Source organism: Somniosus microcephalus, unplaced genomic scaffold, assembly GCF_052327205.1.
Source record: "Somniosus microcephalus isolate GS21.2 unplaced genomic scaffold, FLI_Smic_1.0 unresolved_chr1, whole genome shotgun sequence".
Taxonomy (NCBI): domain Eukaryota; kingdom Metazoa; phylum Chordata; class Chondrichthyes; order Squaliformes; family Somniosidae; genus Somniosus; species Somniosus microcephalus.
The window spans coordinates 153,704,823-153,724,280 of NW_028225179.1; the positions used below are offsets into that span (position 1 = coordinate 153,704,823).

Here is a 19,458-nt window from a genome sequence, read left to right on the forward strand (position 1 = left end):
ACTAGGGGACACAGATTTAAGGTTTTGGGCAAGAGATACAGGGGGGATGTGAGGAAAAACGTTTTTACGCAGCGAGTGGTGATGACCTGGAACTCGCTGCCGACGGAAGTGGTGGAAGCAGAGACACTCAATGTTTTCAAGGGGAGACTGGATAGGCACTTGAGGGAAATAAACTTGCAGGGCAACGGGGATAGAGCGGGGGAATGGGACTGACTGGATTGCTCTACAGAGAGCCGGCATGGACTCGATGGGCCGAATGGCCTCCTGTGCCGTTATGACTCCTGATCACCATCTAATGACACCCCCACCCCTCCAGATAGAAAGAGCATATTGAATGAGGACAGGATCAAGCTCGATTGTAAAGTGCCCCCTCCCATAGTAAAATAGCCTGCTGGCACTCATTGTCTACACTCATAAGTGGGCGGGGGACAAGGGGGCCAGTTACTTGGTCGATCAGTGCCCAGTTACAAATCAACGCCTCGGGAGAGGGAGGTTAAAAAATTGTGGGGGGAGGTGAGAGCAGATGGGCTAATCTAAAAATGGATTCCCACCGTGATGACAATTGGTGGAAAAGAAGCCGCTGAGTTCTCCGTGAATGCGAAAGCACAGCTGTGCGCTTCCATTTTGTAATGATATCAGCAAATAGAGATGGTATTTGCCTGTTCGATTATGATGCCTTAATAGCATGTATTGATTGCTTGTGCCTGACCAGCAGAGGGCATGTGACCGAGAGAAGCAAGGCAGTTAGTTTAGTTTCAGTTTCGTTCTAGATGCATCACTAGCAGAGTGTCTCATGAAATGCTGTATAAAGAGTTGAACAGACTTTAGATAAAAACTCATTCTCTTTCATAAATGTCTCATCATTGAACCCACAAAGAAATCAATACATGGTGTCAGAAGTGGCTGAAAGAGATGAAGAGAAAAATTCTGAAGTTAAATCAGCTCTCCACAGATTAGCAAGCCAAAAGAGAACATCGTTGCTTACCATTAGAGAATAACTAACGAAGTGAAAAATGGAAGGTTTACTCCCACCGGCGACGCTTCAGTTGACAGGTAATGTGGCTGAAAATTGGAGAAGGTTCAAACAACGTGTGGGGTTGTATTTATCAGCAATCGGAGCTGACGAGAAAAGTAATAAAAAGAAATTGTCACTGTTCTTACATGTCGTGGGTGATGAAGCGCTGGAGGTGTATAATAACTTCACATTCGCTGCTAATGGAGACAAAATGAAGCTAGATAAAATAATGGAACAGTTTGAGGCCTACTGCATACCTAAATGTAACGTGACGTTTGAGAGGCACAGATTTTTCACATGTGAACAGAAAACGGGTGAGACTATTGATCAGTATGTGACTGAACTGAGAAACAGAAGCAAATCGTGTGAATTTGGGGGACTGACAGACTCGCTGATAAAAGACAGACTGGTGTGTGGTATTCCAGATAATGGTCTAAGGGAAAGACTGCTAAGAGAGCAAGATCTAGACCTGGGAAAAGCCATAGCACTGTGTAGGGCTACAGAGACTGTGAAGTTGCAGGCAAAGGAGCTGTTCAGTGACAATAGCTGCAACGTGGATGCAGTGAGAAAGAACGGATACAAACCGTTTAACAAAACGAGCGCCAATGTGAAAAAAGAGGCGTGGCCAGCGAACGAAAATGAAAGGGACAATCGAAAGACATGTAGTCGATGCGGTGCACAGCATCCACCAAAAAAGTGTCCAGCATATGGTAAAACATGCAATAGTTGCAACAAAAACAACCATTATGCCCGTTGCTGTAAGAACCAAGCGCAACAAAGCAAGGTCCATACAGTAGATGAAAGCGAGATAGAGGAGTTCTATGTAGATGTAGTGTCTGAAAACAAAGAAGAAAAAAGAGACTGGATGTTGACACTAAAAGTGAATGACATACACATTCCATTTAAATTGGATACTGGAGCACAAGTTAATGTGATATCAGAGACTGATTTTAAGAAAATTAGGCCCAGACCAAAGATACATGGAATCAAAGTGAAAGTTACAAGATACTCAGGTACTGATATACCAGTGAAAGGAAGATGCATTGTCAAAGTAACACACAAGGACAGAGAGCACACGCTAGCATTAATCGTGGTGCCAAAGGATGTGCAAGCCATTCTAGGTTTAAAAGCCTGTGAGAGACTGAACCTGGTAAAGAGAGCCCTCGTTGTGGAAAGCGAAGGAGAGACAGTCTATGATGAACTGAATGTTGCGTACACACCGGGTAAGCTGATGTATACAGCAGACACGTTGTCCAGAGCTGTTGGCCCAGGAGAGCCCGCAAACACAGTGAAAAGACTGATGTACAAGGCAAAAGACAGTGGAACTGACTTCTACCAGAGCATGCTTGTATACCGCACAACGCCGCTTGAGTGTGGTAAGTCACCAGCCCAACTCCTGATGGGACGTCGGCTAAGGTCAAACCTACCCACCCCGGAGAACCTCCTGAAAACAAAAGAGGGGGAGAAAGTGAGGAAGTTCAAAGAGCAACAGAAAGAAAAGCAAAAGTACTACTATGACAGAGGAACACAAAACCTACCTGAACTCCACACTGGTGACCAAGTAAGGTTCAAAGACAAAACAAACACATGGACTCAGAAGGGAACTGTTCTGAGTGAAGTTCAACCAAGATCATACACCATTCAGACAGATGAGGGTGCTGTTCTGAGAAGAAATCGTCGAGATCTTCTCATGGGACCAGCCACAGCAGGTCAAGAGACTGATACTGTTGAACAACCTGATCACACAGCTGAGAACACATCATCTGAGGCAACAACTCAGATTCAAGGACAATCAATCAGAAAATCCTCAAGAGACATGAAGCCTCCTGAGAGACTCATTGAGCAAATTTAAGGACTATTGTTATAGAAGGAAGTAATGTTATCTTATTCTTTCTTCAAGTTCTAGTGTATTGACATATTTCATGTGAACACACAAAGCAAGGTTAAAAAACCTTGATCATGATAATGATAATGTAAGTTCATTAAGTGTTACAGTTAAAATGCAGATTAATACAAAGAAAACATGTTGTTAGTTAAAAGTAAAATACTTTTGTTTTAAGAAAAGGAGAAAAGGGTGGGCTCTGATGAGGATGTCAGGAGGCTACAGTGCGATTTGGACAGGTTGGGGGAATGGGCGGATACGTGGCAGATGCACTATAATGTGGATAAATGCGAGGTTATCCACTTTGGGGGTAAAAACAGGAGGGTAGATTATTATCTAAATGGCAATAGATTGGGAGATGGGGAAGTGCAGAGGGACCTGGGTGTTCTTGTGCACCAGTCACTGAAGGAGAGCATGCAGGTGCAACAGGCGATTAAGAAGGCAAATGGTATGTTGGCCTTCATATCAAGGGGGTTCGAGTATAGGAATAGGGATACCTTACTACAGCTGTACAAGGTGCTGGTGAGACCGCATCTGGAGTATTGTGTACAGTTTTGGTCGCCCCATCTGCGGAAGGATGTTCTTGCCATGGAAAGAGTGCAACGGCGATTCACCAGGCTGATACCTGGAATGGCGGGAATGACCTACGAAGAGAGATTAAATAGTTTGGGCTTGTACTCACTGGAGTTTAGAAGATTGAGAGGGGATCTCATCGAAACATATAAAATTATGGCAGGCCTGGACAGGCTGAATTCAGAGAGAATGTTTCCAATGGCCGGGGAGCACAGAACCAGGGGCCACAGTCTAAAAATAGCGGGCAAATCATTTAAAACAGAGATGAGGAAGAATTTCTTCACTCAAAGAGTGGTGAGCCTGTGGAATTCCCTGCCACAGAGGGCTGTGAAGGCTAATTCAATAAATATTTTCAAGAGAGAATTGGATATATTTCTGAAGGCTAAGGGGATTAAGGGTTACGGAGAAAAGGCGGGGACGGGGTACTGAACTGGTAAGATCAGCTATGATCTCAGACGAAGATCAGCCATGATCTCATTGAATGGCGGAGCAGGCTCGAAGGGCCGAATGGCCTACTCCTGTTCCTATCTCTATGTTTCCTATGATATCAGCAAATAGAGATGGTATTTGCCTGTTCGATTATGATGCTTTAATAGCATGTATTGATTGCTTGTGCCTGATCAACAGAGGGCATGTGACCGAGAGAAGCAAGGCAGTTAGTTTAGTTTCAGTTTCGTTCTAGATGCATCACTAGCAGAGTGTCTCATGAAATGCTGTATAAAGAGTTGAACAGACTTTAGATAAAAACTCTTTCTCTTTCATAAATGTCTCATCATTGAACCCACAAAGAAATCAATACACATTTATCTCCCCGCTTTCTAGTGCGGGGTGGGTTTTGTTGGTGGCACAACGAGCCTGTGTGGGAGCGACTCGCGGGCTTGGGTTCGGAGCCTGGGTCAGTTTAATAAATGGAGGCCTTCCTTCTGCTTCTACTTCCAGATGAATTCTTCCCCCAGACGTCAGGATTCCTCACTGCTTTCATCCTGTTTTTACTCTTGTTCCTCGGATTACTTGCGGCAGCAGGATACTTTTATCTAAAAAAGTGGAAAGATATTAAAGGTACGACGCACTGGCCGCTGATCATTCTCTTGTCACCATTTGAGAAAAGGTGCCATTTTGAAAAAAGGTGCGCCATTTTGAGAAAAGGTGCGCCATTTTGAGGGAAGGTGCGCCATTTTGAGGGAAAGTGCGCCATTTTGAAGGAAAGGGCGCCATTTTGAAGGAAAGGATGCCATTTTGAAGGAAAGGGCGTCATTTTGAGAAAAAGGGTGCCATTTTGAGATTTGAAATGGAAAAGAATTGCCCCGGTTGAATTAAACAGAGTTAAATCGTGACAACTAAACTGTTATCTGTAATGGGACCTTCAGTACTTGAGTTCTGAGGAGAACACCACACTTGGGGGCAATTCTCGAGGGGGAGGGGTGGGCGATGGGGAAGAGTATGATCCAAGAACTGCTGACGGAGGAGCTGTGAATCCAGTCAGTGACGGGAGATTTTCACGCTCAGTATTTTGGAATACACTCCCTGATTCCCTGATGCAGCTTTGCAACAGAATAGCACGTTGTGCGTTTATAGTGGCATAACTCTGCTGTCCTGATTAAACAGTGCGTCACCCACCTTTCCCAAGGGCAACTAACCAATGTACGTTCTATTATTTTGTGTGTGTGTGTATATATCGAACAGTCCACCATATGTACAAACCTTTCTGTTCTCTTCCAGTGCTCCGTAGCCGCCCCACAATCAGCGGTAAGTAATACTCGGCACAAACATTGCTCCTGCCACCTTTTACCTTTGACCTTTTGAGTTCTTCATCACACGTATAACCAGTGGGGAAAAATAGTCAGTAAAATCATCTGTCGCTTTTCCTAAACGTTTGGACCGCGTGATTGAGCCAAATGCTGTTTTTATTCCACGGGATTCCAGGATCTTTGGCAATGTTTATCCACCACCCCGTTTTTCCGTGAAATATGCCAAACCAACGCCCTCGGTTCTCATTTGCGCAATCTTAATCGGAATTACCATTGAGGTTATCGGTCAGAGTTCTGCTGGTTATAATTCCGGGACTAGCAGCACACTAGGAGTCTGAGAGTTCGAATCCCAGCCAAAGGCAATTTTCGAAACTGAATTCAATAAATTTGTGGAACAGGAAAAAAATTGATTGTGAAAAGTTGTCGGGTCGTTGTAAAAAAAAAACACCAGCCAACCGGTTCGGTAATGCCGTTCCGGGGAAAGGGAGTCTAGACCCACCTAGCCAGTCTGGCCTACACATGGCTCTGGTACCACACTAGGGTAACTAGGGATGGGCAATAAATGCCGGCCTTGCCAGCGATGCCCACATCCCGCGAATGAATAAGATAAAAAAGTTACGAGCTGCCAAACTCCCGTTTACCCATCACCGCCTGTGCTCGCTTGACCAACATTGGCTCCCGGTCCGGCAACGCCTCGATTTCTCATCCTTGTTTTCAGATCCCTCCATTGCCTCACCCCCTCCCTATCTCTGTAATCTCCTCAAGCCCCACAACCCTCCGAGATCTCCGCGCTCCTCTAATTCTGGCCTCTTGCGCATCCCCGATTTTAATCACTCCACCATTGGCGGCCGTGCCTTCAGCTGCCTGGGCCCTAAGCTCTGGAATTTCCTCCCTAAACCTCTCTACCTCTCTCTCTCTCCTCCTTTAAGACACTCCTTAAAACCAACCTCTTTGACCAAGCTTTAGGTCTCCTGCCCTAATATCTCCTTAAGTGGCTCGCTGTCAAATTTTGTTTGATAACGCTCCTGTGAAGTGCCTTGGGATGTTTTACTACATTAAAGGCACGGTATACATGCAAGATGTTGAGGACAGCCAATCATTGAACCTTGCCTTTCTTTTTATTGTAGAATTCGAAGCTTTAAAAGAAAATGAAGGTAAGAGGAGTAACCCTGTCCCAGCTCGTGTCGAGAGTGGCCCTCGAGTCTGCCAGATGCTCATGTCTGAGTATCCAGGAACCTAGAGCTTTCCAGAGTAGTGGTGTAATAAATCGGGCACTGTGTAGAAAGCTGCAGTTGTACAGGGCCTTGGTGAGACCACACCTTGAGTATTGTGTGCAGTTTTGGTCTCCTTATCTGAGGAACGATGTTCTTGCCATGGAGGGAGTGCAGCGAAGATTCACCAGACTGATACCTGGGATGGCAGGAATGACGTATGAGGAGAGATTGGGTTGATTGGGCTTGTACTCGCTGGAGTTTAGAAGAATGAGAGGGGATCTCATTGAAACTTATAAAATTCTAACAGGACTAGACAGACTAGATGCAGGAATGATGTTCCCGATGGTCGGGGAGTCCGGAACCAGGGGTCACAGTCTAAGGATAAGGGGTAAGCCTTTTAGGACAGAAATGAGAAGGAATTTCTTCACCCAGAGAGTGGTGAACCTGTGGAATTCTCTACCACAGAAGGCAGTTGAGGCCAATTCATTTAAATATATTCAAGAAGGAGTTAGATATATTTCTTAAGGCTAAAGGGATCAAGGGATATGGGTTGAAAGCAGGGACAGGGTACTGAATTTGGATGATCAGCCATGATCTCATTGAATGGTGGAGCAGGCTCGAGGGGCCGAATGGCCTACTCCTGCTCCTATCTTCTATGTTTCTATGTTCCAGAGCGTGGAAAATAAAGGGGACACCAAAGCATTGCGTTCTAGGGTGTCCAGTACTATGTAATAATCCGGAGACGCGAGTTCAAATCCCACCACGGCAGCTGGGGAATTTAAATTCAGTTAATTAAATAAATGTGGAATAAAAAGCTGGTATCCGTAATGGCGACCATGAAACTACCAAATTGTCGTAAAAACCCATCTGGTTCACTAATGTCGTTTAGGGAAGGAAATCTGCCGTCCTCCCCTGGTCTGGCCTATATGTGACTCCAGACCCACAGCAATGTGGTTGATTCTTAACTGCCCTCTGAAATGGCCTAGCAAGCCTCTCAGACAAAGTCAGCACTGTGGGAGTACCCTCACCACACGGACTGCAGTGGTTCAAGAAGGCGGCTCACCACCACCTGCTCAAAGGGCAATTAGGGATGGCCCATAAATGCTGGCTTTGCCAGCGACGCCCACATCCCATAATCGAATAAATAAAAATTAAAAATATTCCCGCGACACTGGGTTCCAGGCTACCCCATGAAGTCAATGGGGTACTGGTTTCGAGTGTGCCCCCTGTGGAGGGTACTCACTGTGAATCTAACCCTGAAAGGGCCATGCTTGCTGATATGACTCAGTCCATTAAGTGGTGGTTGTTCCATTGCCCACCATTGCTATCCCTCATATGGAGGAGTCCAGAGGAGGACATTTACAACTTCTAATTCTAATGTATCGGCAAGGCACAGGTCAGGAGTGTGATGGAATACTCTCCATTTGCCTGGATGAGTGCAGCTCCAACAACACTCAAGAAGCTCAACACCATCCAGGACAAAGCAGCCCGCTTGATTGGCACCCCATCCACCACCTTAAACATTCACTCCCTCCACCACCGGTGTACAGTGGCTGCAGTGTGTACCATCTAAAGATGCACTGCGGCAACTCGCCAAGGCTTCTTCAACAGCATCTCCCAAACCCGCGACCTCTTCCACCTAGAAGGACAAGGGCAGCAGATGCATGGGAACACCACCACCTCCAAGTTCCCCTCCCAAGTCACACACCATCCTGACTTGGAAGTATATCGCAGATCCTTCATCATTGCTGGGTCAAAATCCTGGAACTTCCTCCTTAATAGCACTGTGGGAGTACCTTCACCGCACGGACTGCAGCGGTTCAAGAAGGTGGCTCACCACCACCTTCTCGAGGGCAATTAGGGATGGACAATAAATGCTGGCTTGGCCAATGATACAAATATCGTGACAATGAATTTTGAAGAAGTGTAGGTGGCAAACAAGGAAACAGTAACTGCGCTTGGCGCAAAGGCCTCTTGTGGGAATTCGAGGGGTTGGAGGAGTGGCTAATGATTTAATTGACTAACGGAAGGCTCAGTGCCAGCCCACGGGCACTAGGCCAAGACCTCGGCTCATTACTCTGCTCGTTCTTGACGTCTCTTTTCTTTAATTTTTCAGCTGAGGTGGCGGCCGATGTTGGTGAGTTTCCAGATAGAAACACTTGACTGGACACTTGAGCTAACTCGTATCAATGTCACCGGGAGCAGATCTCTTCTTCTGTTGCTTTCTCCTCTTTCTGCTCCACTCCCCAAACCATGGAACAGCCTGTAGGTCAGCTGACTGTAACCGTGGTGGGTCAGCGCCGTTGAACAGAGTATGGGCTAACGTACCACACTGGATGGGCTAACATACCACACTGGATGGGCTAACGTACCACACTGGATGGGCTAACGTACCACACTGGCTGGGCTAACGTACCACACTGGCTGGGCTAACGTACCACACTGGATGGGCTAACGTACCACACTGGATGGGCTAACGTACCACACTGGATGGGCTAACGTGCCACACTGGATGGGCTAACGTACTACACTGGATGGGCTAACGTACCACACTGGATGGGCTAACGTACCACACTGGATGGGCTAATGTACCACACTGGATGGGCGATGGAATGGCTGTGTGCTTCCCGTTCTCCACCTGCCGATCTCCCGAGCTCTTTGGGGGAGTGGGGAGAGGTTAAGCGGGAGATACGGGGTTGTCCCACTAATCAGATAGTTCAAATGGAACCCACGCCCCCCCCCCCCCCCGGACGTCTCCTAACATCCTCACCTCCCAGGCAGAGAACGGTTCACAGCAGCCTCTCTACAGGCCCTTGTGATGGCCGTAACCATGGTAGTGATCTAAGGGCTTCCTTATCCAGAGAATCGGGTACCATTGTGGGGTGTTGCTCGTCGCTGTGGGTCAGGCCTCAGCTCAAATCTAGGCTGGAGGTCAGGTCCAGGTCCGGGGTCAGGTCCAAGGTCAAGCCCGAGGCCATGCAGGCCCGAGGCCATGCAGGCCCGAGGTCAGGCCCAGGCCTGAGGCCATGCAGGCTGAAGGTCAGTCAGGGTGAAAGATCATCCTGCCTCTCTGTGGGTAATGAAAACCCCAATCGATCCAGTTTCTGTAGATTTGTAAGCTCAAACATGAGCATTGTTTCTCCACTATCACGAACTAATTTGCCTCTTTTGTTTTCCTTCAGGTAATGCCAAAGCTAATTTAAGTAAGTTGCTCTCGGTTCGGTGTGTGAGGGGAGCTGATTTGTTTTCTCATTCTGTCTCTCTCTCTCGGTTTCTCTCAGCCTCTCGCTCCCTCGCTATCTGCCTCACTCTGTCTCTGTCTCTCTCTGTCTCTGTCTCACTCTGTCACTGTCTCGCTCGCTCTCTCTGTCTCTGTCTCTGTTCCCATGGATTGGAGGGTAGCTAATGTAACCCCACTATTTAAAAAAGGTGGTAGAGAGAAAACGGGGAATTACAGACCGGTAAGCCTGACATCGGTAGTGGAGAAAATGCTAGAGTCCATTATAAAAGATGTAATAGCAGAGCACTTGGAAAACAGTGACAGGATCGGACAAAGTCAACATGGATTTACAAAAGGTAAATCGTGCTTGACTAATCTGGAATTTTTTGAGGATGTAACTGGTAGAATAGATCAGGGAGAACCAGTGGATGTGGTGTATTTGGACTTTCAGAAGGCTTTCGATAAGGTCCCGCATAAGAGATTAGCGTGTAAAGTTAAGGCACATGTGATTGGGGGTAAGGTACTGACTTGGATAGAGAACTGGTTGGCAGACAGGAAGCAAAGAGTTGGAATAAATGGCTCTTGTTCCAAGTGGCAGGCAGTGACTAGTGGGGTATCGCAGGGATCGGTCCTTGGACCCCAGCTATTCACAATATATATAAATGATCTAGACGAGGGAACTAGATGTAATATCTCTAAATTTGCAGATGACACAAAGCTGGGTAGGCGTGTGTGCTGTGAGGAGGATGCCGAGAAACTCCAGTATGATTTGGACAGATTGGGTGATTGGGTAGAAGCATGGCAGATGCAGTATAATGTGGATAAATGTGAGGTTATCCACTTTGGTGGCAGAAACAGGAAGGCAAGTTATAATCTGAACGGCAATAGATTGGGAGAAGGGGAAGTGCAATGAGACCTGGGCGCCCTTGTGCACCAGTCGCTGAAGGTAAACATGCAGGTGCAGCAGGCGGTTAAGAAGGCAAATGGTATGTTGGCCTTCGTAGCGAGAGGGTTTGAGTACAGGAACAAGGATGTCTTGCTGGAGTTGTACAGGGCCTTGGTGAGACCACATCTTGAGTATTGTGTGCAGTTTTGGTCGCCTTATCTGAGGAAGGACGTTCTTGCCATGGAGGAAATGCAGCGAAGATTCACCAGACTGATACCTGGGATGGCAGGAATGACGAATGAGGAGAGATTGGGTCGATTGGGCTTATTCTCGCTGGAGTTTAGAAGAATGAGAGGGATCTCATTGAAACTTATAAAATTCTAACAGGACTAGACAGACTAGATGCAGCATGTTCCCGATGGCCGGGGAGTCCAGAACCAGGGGTCACAGTCTAAGGATAAGGGGTAAACCATTTAGGACTGAGATGAGGAGGAATTTCTTCACCAGAGAGTGGTGAACCTGTGGAATTCTCTACCACAGAAGGCAGTTGAGGCCAATTCATTAAATATATTCAAGAAAGAGTTGGATATATTTCTTAAGGCTAAAGGGATCAAGGGATATGGGGGGAAGGCAGGGAATGGGTACTGAATTTGGATGATCAGCCATGATCGCATTGAATGGCGGAGCAGGCTCGAGGGGACGAATGGCCTACTCCTGCTACTATCTTCTATGTTTCTCTCTCTGTCTGGCTGCCCCCCTCTGTCTCGCGCCCTCTCTCTCTCTCTTGCACTCTCTCTCTCGCGCGCTCTCTCGCTCTCTCTCTCTCGCTCTCTCTCTCGCTCTTTCAATCTTGCGCTCTCTCTCTTGCGCTCTCTCTACCCCGCCGCTACTTCTGTTTGTCTGTCTCTCTCGCTCTTTCAATCTTGCACTCTCTCCCTCTCTCTCAAGTTTGCAGAAGGAGCAAGGTGGAAGAGCGTTGGAATAGTCGAGTCTGGAGGTAACAAAGGGCATGGATGAGGGTTTCAGCAGCAGATAGGTGGAGTTGGGTGAATTAATGAAGGTGAAAGTAGGTGGTTTTGGTAGGTTCTTCCTGATTGGATGAGCTGTGATGGGAATGCTGGGATATTTCTGATTGGATGAGCTATGATGGGGGATGATGGGCTATTTCTGATTGGATGAGCTGTGATAGCGGATCATAGGCTATTTCTGATTGGATGAGCTGTCATGGGACTGATGGCCTATTTCTGATTGGATGAGCTGTGATAGAGGGATGATGGGCTATTTCTGATTGGATGAGCTGTGATGGGGATGATAGGCTATTTCAGATTGGATGAGCTGTGATGGGGATGATAGACTATTTCTGATTGGATGAGCTGTGATGGGGATGATAGGCTATTTCTGATTGGATGAGCTGTGGGGGATGATGCGCTATTTCTGATTGGATGAGCTGTGATAGGGGGATCATGGGCTATTTCTGATTGAATGAGCTGTGATGGGGATGATAGGCTATTTCTGAATGGATGAGCTGTGATGGGGATGATAGGCTATTTCTGATTGGATGAGCTGTGATGGGGGTGATGGGCTATTTCTGATTGGATGAGCTGTGATGGGGATGATAGGCTATTTCTGATTGGATGAGCTGTGATGGGGATGATAGGCTATTTCTGATTGAATGAGCTGTGATGGGGATGATAGGCTATTTCTGATTGGATGAGTTGTGATGGGCTATTTCTGATTGGATGAGCTGTGATGGGGCTGATAGGCTATTTCTGATTGGATGAGCTCTGATGGGGATGATGGGCTATTTCTGATTGGAAGAGCTGTGATGGGGATGATAGGCTATATCTGATTGGATGAGCTGTGATGGGGATGATAGGCTATTTCTGATGGATGAGCTGTGATGGGGATGATAGGGTATTTCTGATTGGATGAGTTGTGATGGGGATGATGGGCTATTTCTGATTGGATGAGCTGTAATGGGGATGATGGGCTATGTCTGATTAGATGAGCTGTGATGGGGGATGATGGGCTATATCTGATTGAATGAGCTGTGATGGGGATGATGGGCTATTTCTGATTGGATGAGCTGTGATGGGGATGATAGGCTATTTCTGATTGGATGAGCTGTGATGGGGATGATAGGCTATATCTGATTGAATGAGCTGTGATAGGGGGATCATGGGCTATTTCTGATTGGATGAGCTGTGATGGGGATGCTAGGCTATTTCTGATTGGATGAGCTGTGATGGGGATGATCGGCTATTTCTGATTGGATGAGCTGTGATGGGGATGATAGGCTATTTCTGATTGGATGAGCTGTGGGGGATGATAGGCTATTTCTGATTGAATGAGCTGTGATGGGGGATGATAGGCTATTTCTGATTGGATGAGCTGTGATGGGGGAATGATCGGCTATTTCTGATTGGATGAGCTGTGATGAGGATGATAGGCTATTTCTGATTGGATGAGCTGTGATGGGGATGATAGGCTATTTCTGAATGGATGAGCTGTGATGGGGATGATAGGCTATTTCTGATTGGATGAGCTGTGATGGGGGCTGATGGGCTATTTCTGGTTGGATGAGCTGTGATAGCGGATGATAGGCTATTTCTGATTGGATGAGCTGTGATGGGGATGATAGACTATTTCTGATTGGATGAGCTGTGATGGGGATGATAGGCTATTTCTGATTGGATGAGCTGTGGGGGATGATGGGCTATTTCTGATTGGATGAGCTGTGATGGGGGATCATGGGCTATTTCTGATTGGATGAGCTGTGATGGGGATGATAGGCTATTTCTGATGGCTGAGCTGTGATGGGGATGATGGGCTATTTCTGATTGGATGAGCTGTGATGGGGATGATAGGTTATTTCTGATTGGATGAGCTTTGATGGGGATGATAGGCTATTCCTGATTGGATGAGCTTTGATGGGGATGATAGGCTATTTCTGATTGGATGAGCTGTGATGGGGATGATAGGCTATTTCTGATTGGATGAGCTGTGATAAGGGGATCATGGGCTATTTCTGATTGGATGAGCTGTGATGGGGATGATAGGCTATTTCTGATTGGATGAGCTGTGATGGGGATGATAGGCTATTACTGATTGGATGAGCTGTGATAAGGGGATCATGGGCTATTTCTGATTGGATCAGCTGTGATGGGGTTGATGGGCTATTTCTGATTGGATGAGCTGTGATGGGGATGATAGGCTATTTCTGATTGGATGAGCTGTGATGGGGATGATAGGCTATTTCTGATTGGATGAGCTGTGATGGGGATGATAGGCTATTTCTGATTGGATGAGCTGTGATGGGCTATTTCTGATTGGATGAGCTGTAATGGGGATGATAGGCTATTTCTGATTGGATGAGCTCTGATGGGGATGATGGGCTATTTCTGATTGGATGAGCTGTGATGGGGATGATAGGCTATTTCTGATTGGAAGAGCTGTGATGGGGATGATAGGCTATATCTGATTGAATGAGCTGTGATTGGGGGATCATGGGCTATTTCTGATTGGTTGAGCTGTGATGGGGATGATAGGCTATTTCTGATTGGATGAGCTGTGATGGGGATGATAGGCTATTTCTGATTGGATGAGCTGTGATGGGCTATTTCTGATTGGATGAGCTGTGATGGGGATGATAGGCTATTTCTGATTGGATGAGCTCTGATGGGGATGATGGGCTATTTCTGATTGGATGAGCTGTGATGGGGATGATAGGCTATTTCAGATTGGAAGAGCTGTGATGGGGATGATAGGCTATATCTGATTGAATGAGCTGTCATTGGGGGATCATGGGCTATTTCTGATTGGTTGAGCTGTGATGGGGATGCTGGGCTATTTCTGATTGGATGAGCTGTGATGGGGATGATAGGCTATTTCTGATTGGAAGAGCTGTGATGGGGATGATAGGCTATTTCTGATTGGATGAGCTGTGATGGGGATGATAGGCTATTTCTGATTGGATGAGCTGTGGGGGATGATGGGCTATTTCTGATTGGATGAGCTGTGATAGGGGGATCATGGGCTATTTCTGATTGGATGAGTTGTGATGGGGATGATAGGCTATTTCTGATGGATGAGCTGTGATGGGGATGATGGGCTATTTCTGATTGGATGAGCTGTGATGGGGGTGATAGGCTATTTCTGATTGGATGAGCTGTGATGGGGATGATGGGCTATTTCTGATTGGATGAGCTTTGATGGGGATGATAGGCTATTTCTGATTGGATGAGCTGTGATGGGGATGATAGGCTATTCCTGATTGGATGAGCTGTGATGGGGATGATAGGCTATTTCTGATTGGAAGAGGTGTGATGGGGATGATAGGCTATATCTGATTGAATGAGCTGTGCTAAGGGGATCATGGGCTATTTCTGATTGGATGAGCTGTGATGGGGGTGATGGGCTATTTCTGATTGGATGAGCTGTGATGGGGCTGATAGGCTATTTCTGATTGGAAGAGCAGTGATGGGGATGATAGGCTATTTCTGATTGGATGAGCTGTGATGGGGATGATAGGCTATTTCTGAATGGATGAGCTGTGATGGGGATGATAGGCTATTTCTGATTGGATGGGCTGTGATGGGGATGATAGGCTATTTCTGATTGGATGAGCTGTGATGGGGATGATAGGCTATTTCTGAATGGATGAGTTGTGATGGGGATGATAGGCTATTTCTGATTGGATGAGCTGTGATGGGGGTGATGGGCTATTTCTGATTGGATGAGCTGTGATGGGGATGATAGGCTATTTCTGATTGGATGAGCTGTGATGGGGATGATAGGCTATTTCTGATTGGATGAGCTGTGATGGGGATGATAGGCTATTTCTGATTGGATGAGCTGTGATGGGCTATTTCTGATTGGATGAGCTGTAATGGGGATGATAGGCTATTTCTGATTGGATGAGCTCTGATGGGGATGATGGGCTATTTCTGATTGGATGAGCTGTGATGGGGATGATAGGCTATTTCTGATTGGAAGAGCTGTGATGGGGATGATAGGCTATATCTGATTGAATGAGCTGTGATTGGGGGATCATGGGCTATTTCTGATTGGTTGAGCTGTGATGGGGATGATAGGCTATTTCTGATTGGATGAGCTGTGATGGGGATGATAGGCTATTTCTGATTGGATGAGCTGTGATGGGCTATTTCTGATTGGATGAGCTGTGATGGGGATGATAGGCTATTTCTGATTGGATGAGCTCTGATGGGGATGATGGGCTATTTCTGATTGGATGAGCTGTGATGGGGATGATAGGCTATTTCAGATTGGAAGAGCTGTGATGGGGATGATAGGCTATATCTGATTGAATGAGCTGTCATTGGGGGATCATGGGCTATTTCTGATTGGTTGAGCTGTGATGGGGATGCTGGGCTATTTCTGATTGGATGAGCTGTGATGGGGATGATAGGCTATTTCTGATTGGAAGAGCTGTGATGGGGATGATAGGCTATTTCTGATTGGATGAGCTGTGATGGGGATGATAGGCTATTTCTGATTGGATGAGCTGTGGGGGATGATGGGCTATTTCTGATTGGATGAGCTGTGATAGGGGGATCATGGGCTATTTCTGATTGGATGAGCTGTGATGGGGATGATAGGCTATTTCTGATGGATGAGCTGTGATGGGGATGATGGGCTATTTCTGATTGGATGAGCTGTGATGGGGGTGATAGGCTATTTCTGATTGGATGAGCTGTGATGGGGATGATGGGCTATTTCTGATTGGATGAGCTTTGATGGGGATGATAGGCTATTTCTGATTGGATGAGCTGTGATGGGGATGATAGGCTATTCCTGATTGGATGAGCTGTGATGGGGATGATAGGCTATTTCTGATTGGAAGAGGTGTGATGGGGATGATAGGCTATATCTGATTGAATGAGCTGTGCTAAGGGGATCATGGGCTATTTCTGATTGGATGAGCTGTGATGGGGGTGATGGGCTATTTCTGATTGGATGAGCTGTGATGGGGCTGATAGGCTATTTCTGATTGGAAGAGCAGTGATGGGGATGATAGGCTATTTCTGATTGGATGAGCTGTGATGGGGATGATAGGCTATTTCTGAATGGATGAGCTGTGATGGGGATGATAGGCTATTTCTGATTGGATGGGCTGTGATGGGGATGATAGGCTATTTCTGATTGGATGAGCTGTGATGGGGATGATAGGCTATTTCTGAATGGATGAGTTGTGATGGGGATGATAGGCTATTTCTGATTGGATGAGCTGTGATGGGGGTGATGGGCTATTTCTGATTGGATGAGCTGTGATGGGGATGATAGGCTATTTCTGATTGGATGAGCTGTGATGGGGATGATAGGCTATTTCTGATTGGATGAGCTGTGATGGGGATGATAGGCTATTTCTGATTGGATGAGCTGTGATGGGCTATTTCTGATTGGATGAGCTGTGATGGGGATGACAGGCTATTTCTGATTGGATGAGCTCTGATGGGGATGATGGGCTATTTCTGATTGGAAGAGCTGTGATGGGGATGATAGGCTATATCTGATTGGATGAGCTGTGATGGGGATGATAGGCTATTTCTGATGGATGAGCTGTGATGGGGATGATAGGGTATTTCTGATTGGATGAGCTGTGATGGGGATGATGGGCTATTTCTGATTGGATGAGCTGTAATGGGGATGATGGGCTATGTCTGATTAGATGAGCTGTGATGGGGGATGATGGGCTATATCTGATTGAATGAGCTGTGATGGGGATGATGGGCTATTTCTGATTGGATGAGCTGTGATGGGGATGATAGGCTATTTCTGATTGGATGAGCTGTGATGGGGATGATAGGCTATATCTGATTGAATGAGCTGTGATAGGGGGATCATGGGCTATTTCTGATTGGATGAGCTGTGATGGGGATGATAGGCTATTTCTGATTGGATGAGCTGTGATGGGGATGATCGGCTATTTCTGATTGGATGAGCTGTGATGGGGATGATAGGCTATTTCTGATTGGATGAGCTGTGGGGGATGATAGGCTATTTCTGATTGAATGAGCTGTGATGGGGGATGATAGGCTATTTCTGATTGGATGAGCTGTGATGGGGGAATGATCGGCTATTTCTGATTGGATGAGCTGTGATGAGGATGATAGGCTATTTCTGATTGGATGAGCTGTGATGGGGATGATAGGCTATTTCTGAATGGATGAGCTGTGATGGGGATGATAGGCTATTTCTGATTGGATGAGCTGTGATGGGGGCTGATGGGCTATTTCTGGTTGGATGAGCTGTGATAGCGGATGATAGGCTATTTCTGATTGGATGAGCTGTGATGGGGATGATAGACTATTTCTGATTGGATGAGCTGTGATGGGGATGATAGGCTATTTCTGATTGGATGAGCTGTGGGGGATGATGGGCTATTTCTGATTGGATGAGCTGTGATGGGGGATCATGGGCTATTTCTGATTGGATGAGCTGTGATGGGGATGATAGGCTATTTCTGATGGCTGAGCTGTGATGGGGATGATGGGCTATTTCTGATTGGATGAGCTGTGATGGGGATGATAGGTTATTTCTGATTGGATGAGCTTTGATGGGGATGATAGGCTATTCCTGATTGGATGAGCTTTGATGGGGATGATAGGCTATTTCTGATTGGATGAGCTGTGATGGGGATGATAGGCTATTTCTGATTGGATGAGCTGTGATAAGGGGATCATGGGCTATTTCTGATTGGATGAGCTGTGATGGGGATGATAGGCTATTTCTGATTGGATGAGCTGTGATGGGGATGATAGGCTATTTCTGATTGGATGAGCTGTGATGGGGATGATAGGCTATTTCTGATTGGATGAGCTGTGATGGGGATGATAGGCTATTTCTGATTGGATGAGCTGTGATGGGCTATTTCTGATTGGATGAGCTGTGATGGGGATGATAGGCTATTTCTGATTGGATGAGCTCTGATGGGGATGATGGGCTATTTCTGATTGGATGAGCTGTGATGGGGATGATAGGCTATTTCTGATTGGAAGAGCTGTGATGGGGATGATAGGCTATATCTGATTGAATGAGCTGTGATTGGGGGATCATGGGCTATTTCTGATTGGTTGAGCTGTGATGGGGATGATAGGCTATTTCTGATTGGATGAGCTGTGATGGGGATGATAGGCTATTTCTGATTGGATGAGCTGTGATGGGCTATTTCTGATTGGATGAGCTGTGATGGGGATGATAGGCTATTTCTGATTGGATGAGCTCTGATGGGGATGATGGGCTATTTCTGATTGGATGAGCTGTGATGGGGATGATAGGCTATTTCAGATTGGAAGAGCTGTGATGGGGATGATAGGCTATATCTGATTGAATGAGCTGTCATTGGGGGATCATGGGCTATTTCTGATTGGTTGAGCTGTGATGGGGATGCTGGGCTATTTCTGATTGGATGAGCTGTGATGGGGATGATAGGCTATTTCTGATTGGATGAGCTCTGATGGGGATGATGGGCTATTTCTGATTGGATGAGCTGTGATGGGGATGATAGGCTATTTCTGATTGGAAGAGCTGTGATGGGGATGATAGGCTATATCTGATTGAATGAGCTGTGATTGGGGGATCATGGGCTATTTCTGATTGGTTGAGCTGTGATGGGGATGATAGGCTATTTCTGATTGGATGAGCTGTGATGGGGATGATAGGCTATTTCTGATTGGATGAGCTGTGATGGGCTATTTCTGATTGGATGAGCTGTGATGGGGATGATAGGCTATTTCTGATTGGATGAGCTCTGATGGGGATGATGGGCTATTTCTGATTGGATGAGCTGTGATGGGGATGATAGGCTATTTCAGATTGGAAGAGCTGTGATGGGGATGATAGGCTATATCTGATTGAATGAGCTGTCATTGGGGGATCATGGGCTATTTCTGATTGGTTG

At 46.4% G+C, this 19,458-nt stretch overlaps 1 protein-coding gene across 1 annotated transcript in view; it reads left to right on the top strand.

Annotated features, from left to right (window-relative positions):
- LOC147096270 (butyrophilin subfamily 3 member A3-like) overlaps positions 1-19,458 on the top strand; it is a 50,312-nt gene that overhangs the window by 20,830 nt on the left and 10,024 nt on the right. The window contains exons 5-9 of the mRNA XM_085975127.1: positions 4,410-4,529; positions 5,190-5,216; positions 6,346-6,372; positions 8,549-8,569; positions 9,615-9,635. Coding sequence (XP_085831253.1) covers positions 4,410-4,529; positions 5,190-5,216; positions 6,346-6,372; positions 8,549-8,569; positions 9,615-9,635 — 216 coding nt within the window. The remainder of the gene's footprint in view (positions 1-4,409; positions 4,530-5,189; positions 5,217-6,345; positions 6,373-8,548; positions 8,570-9,614; positions 9,636-19,458) is intronic.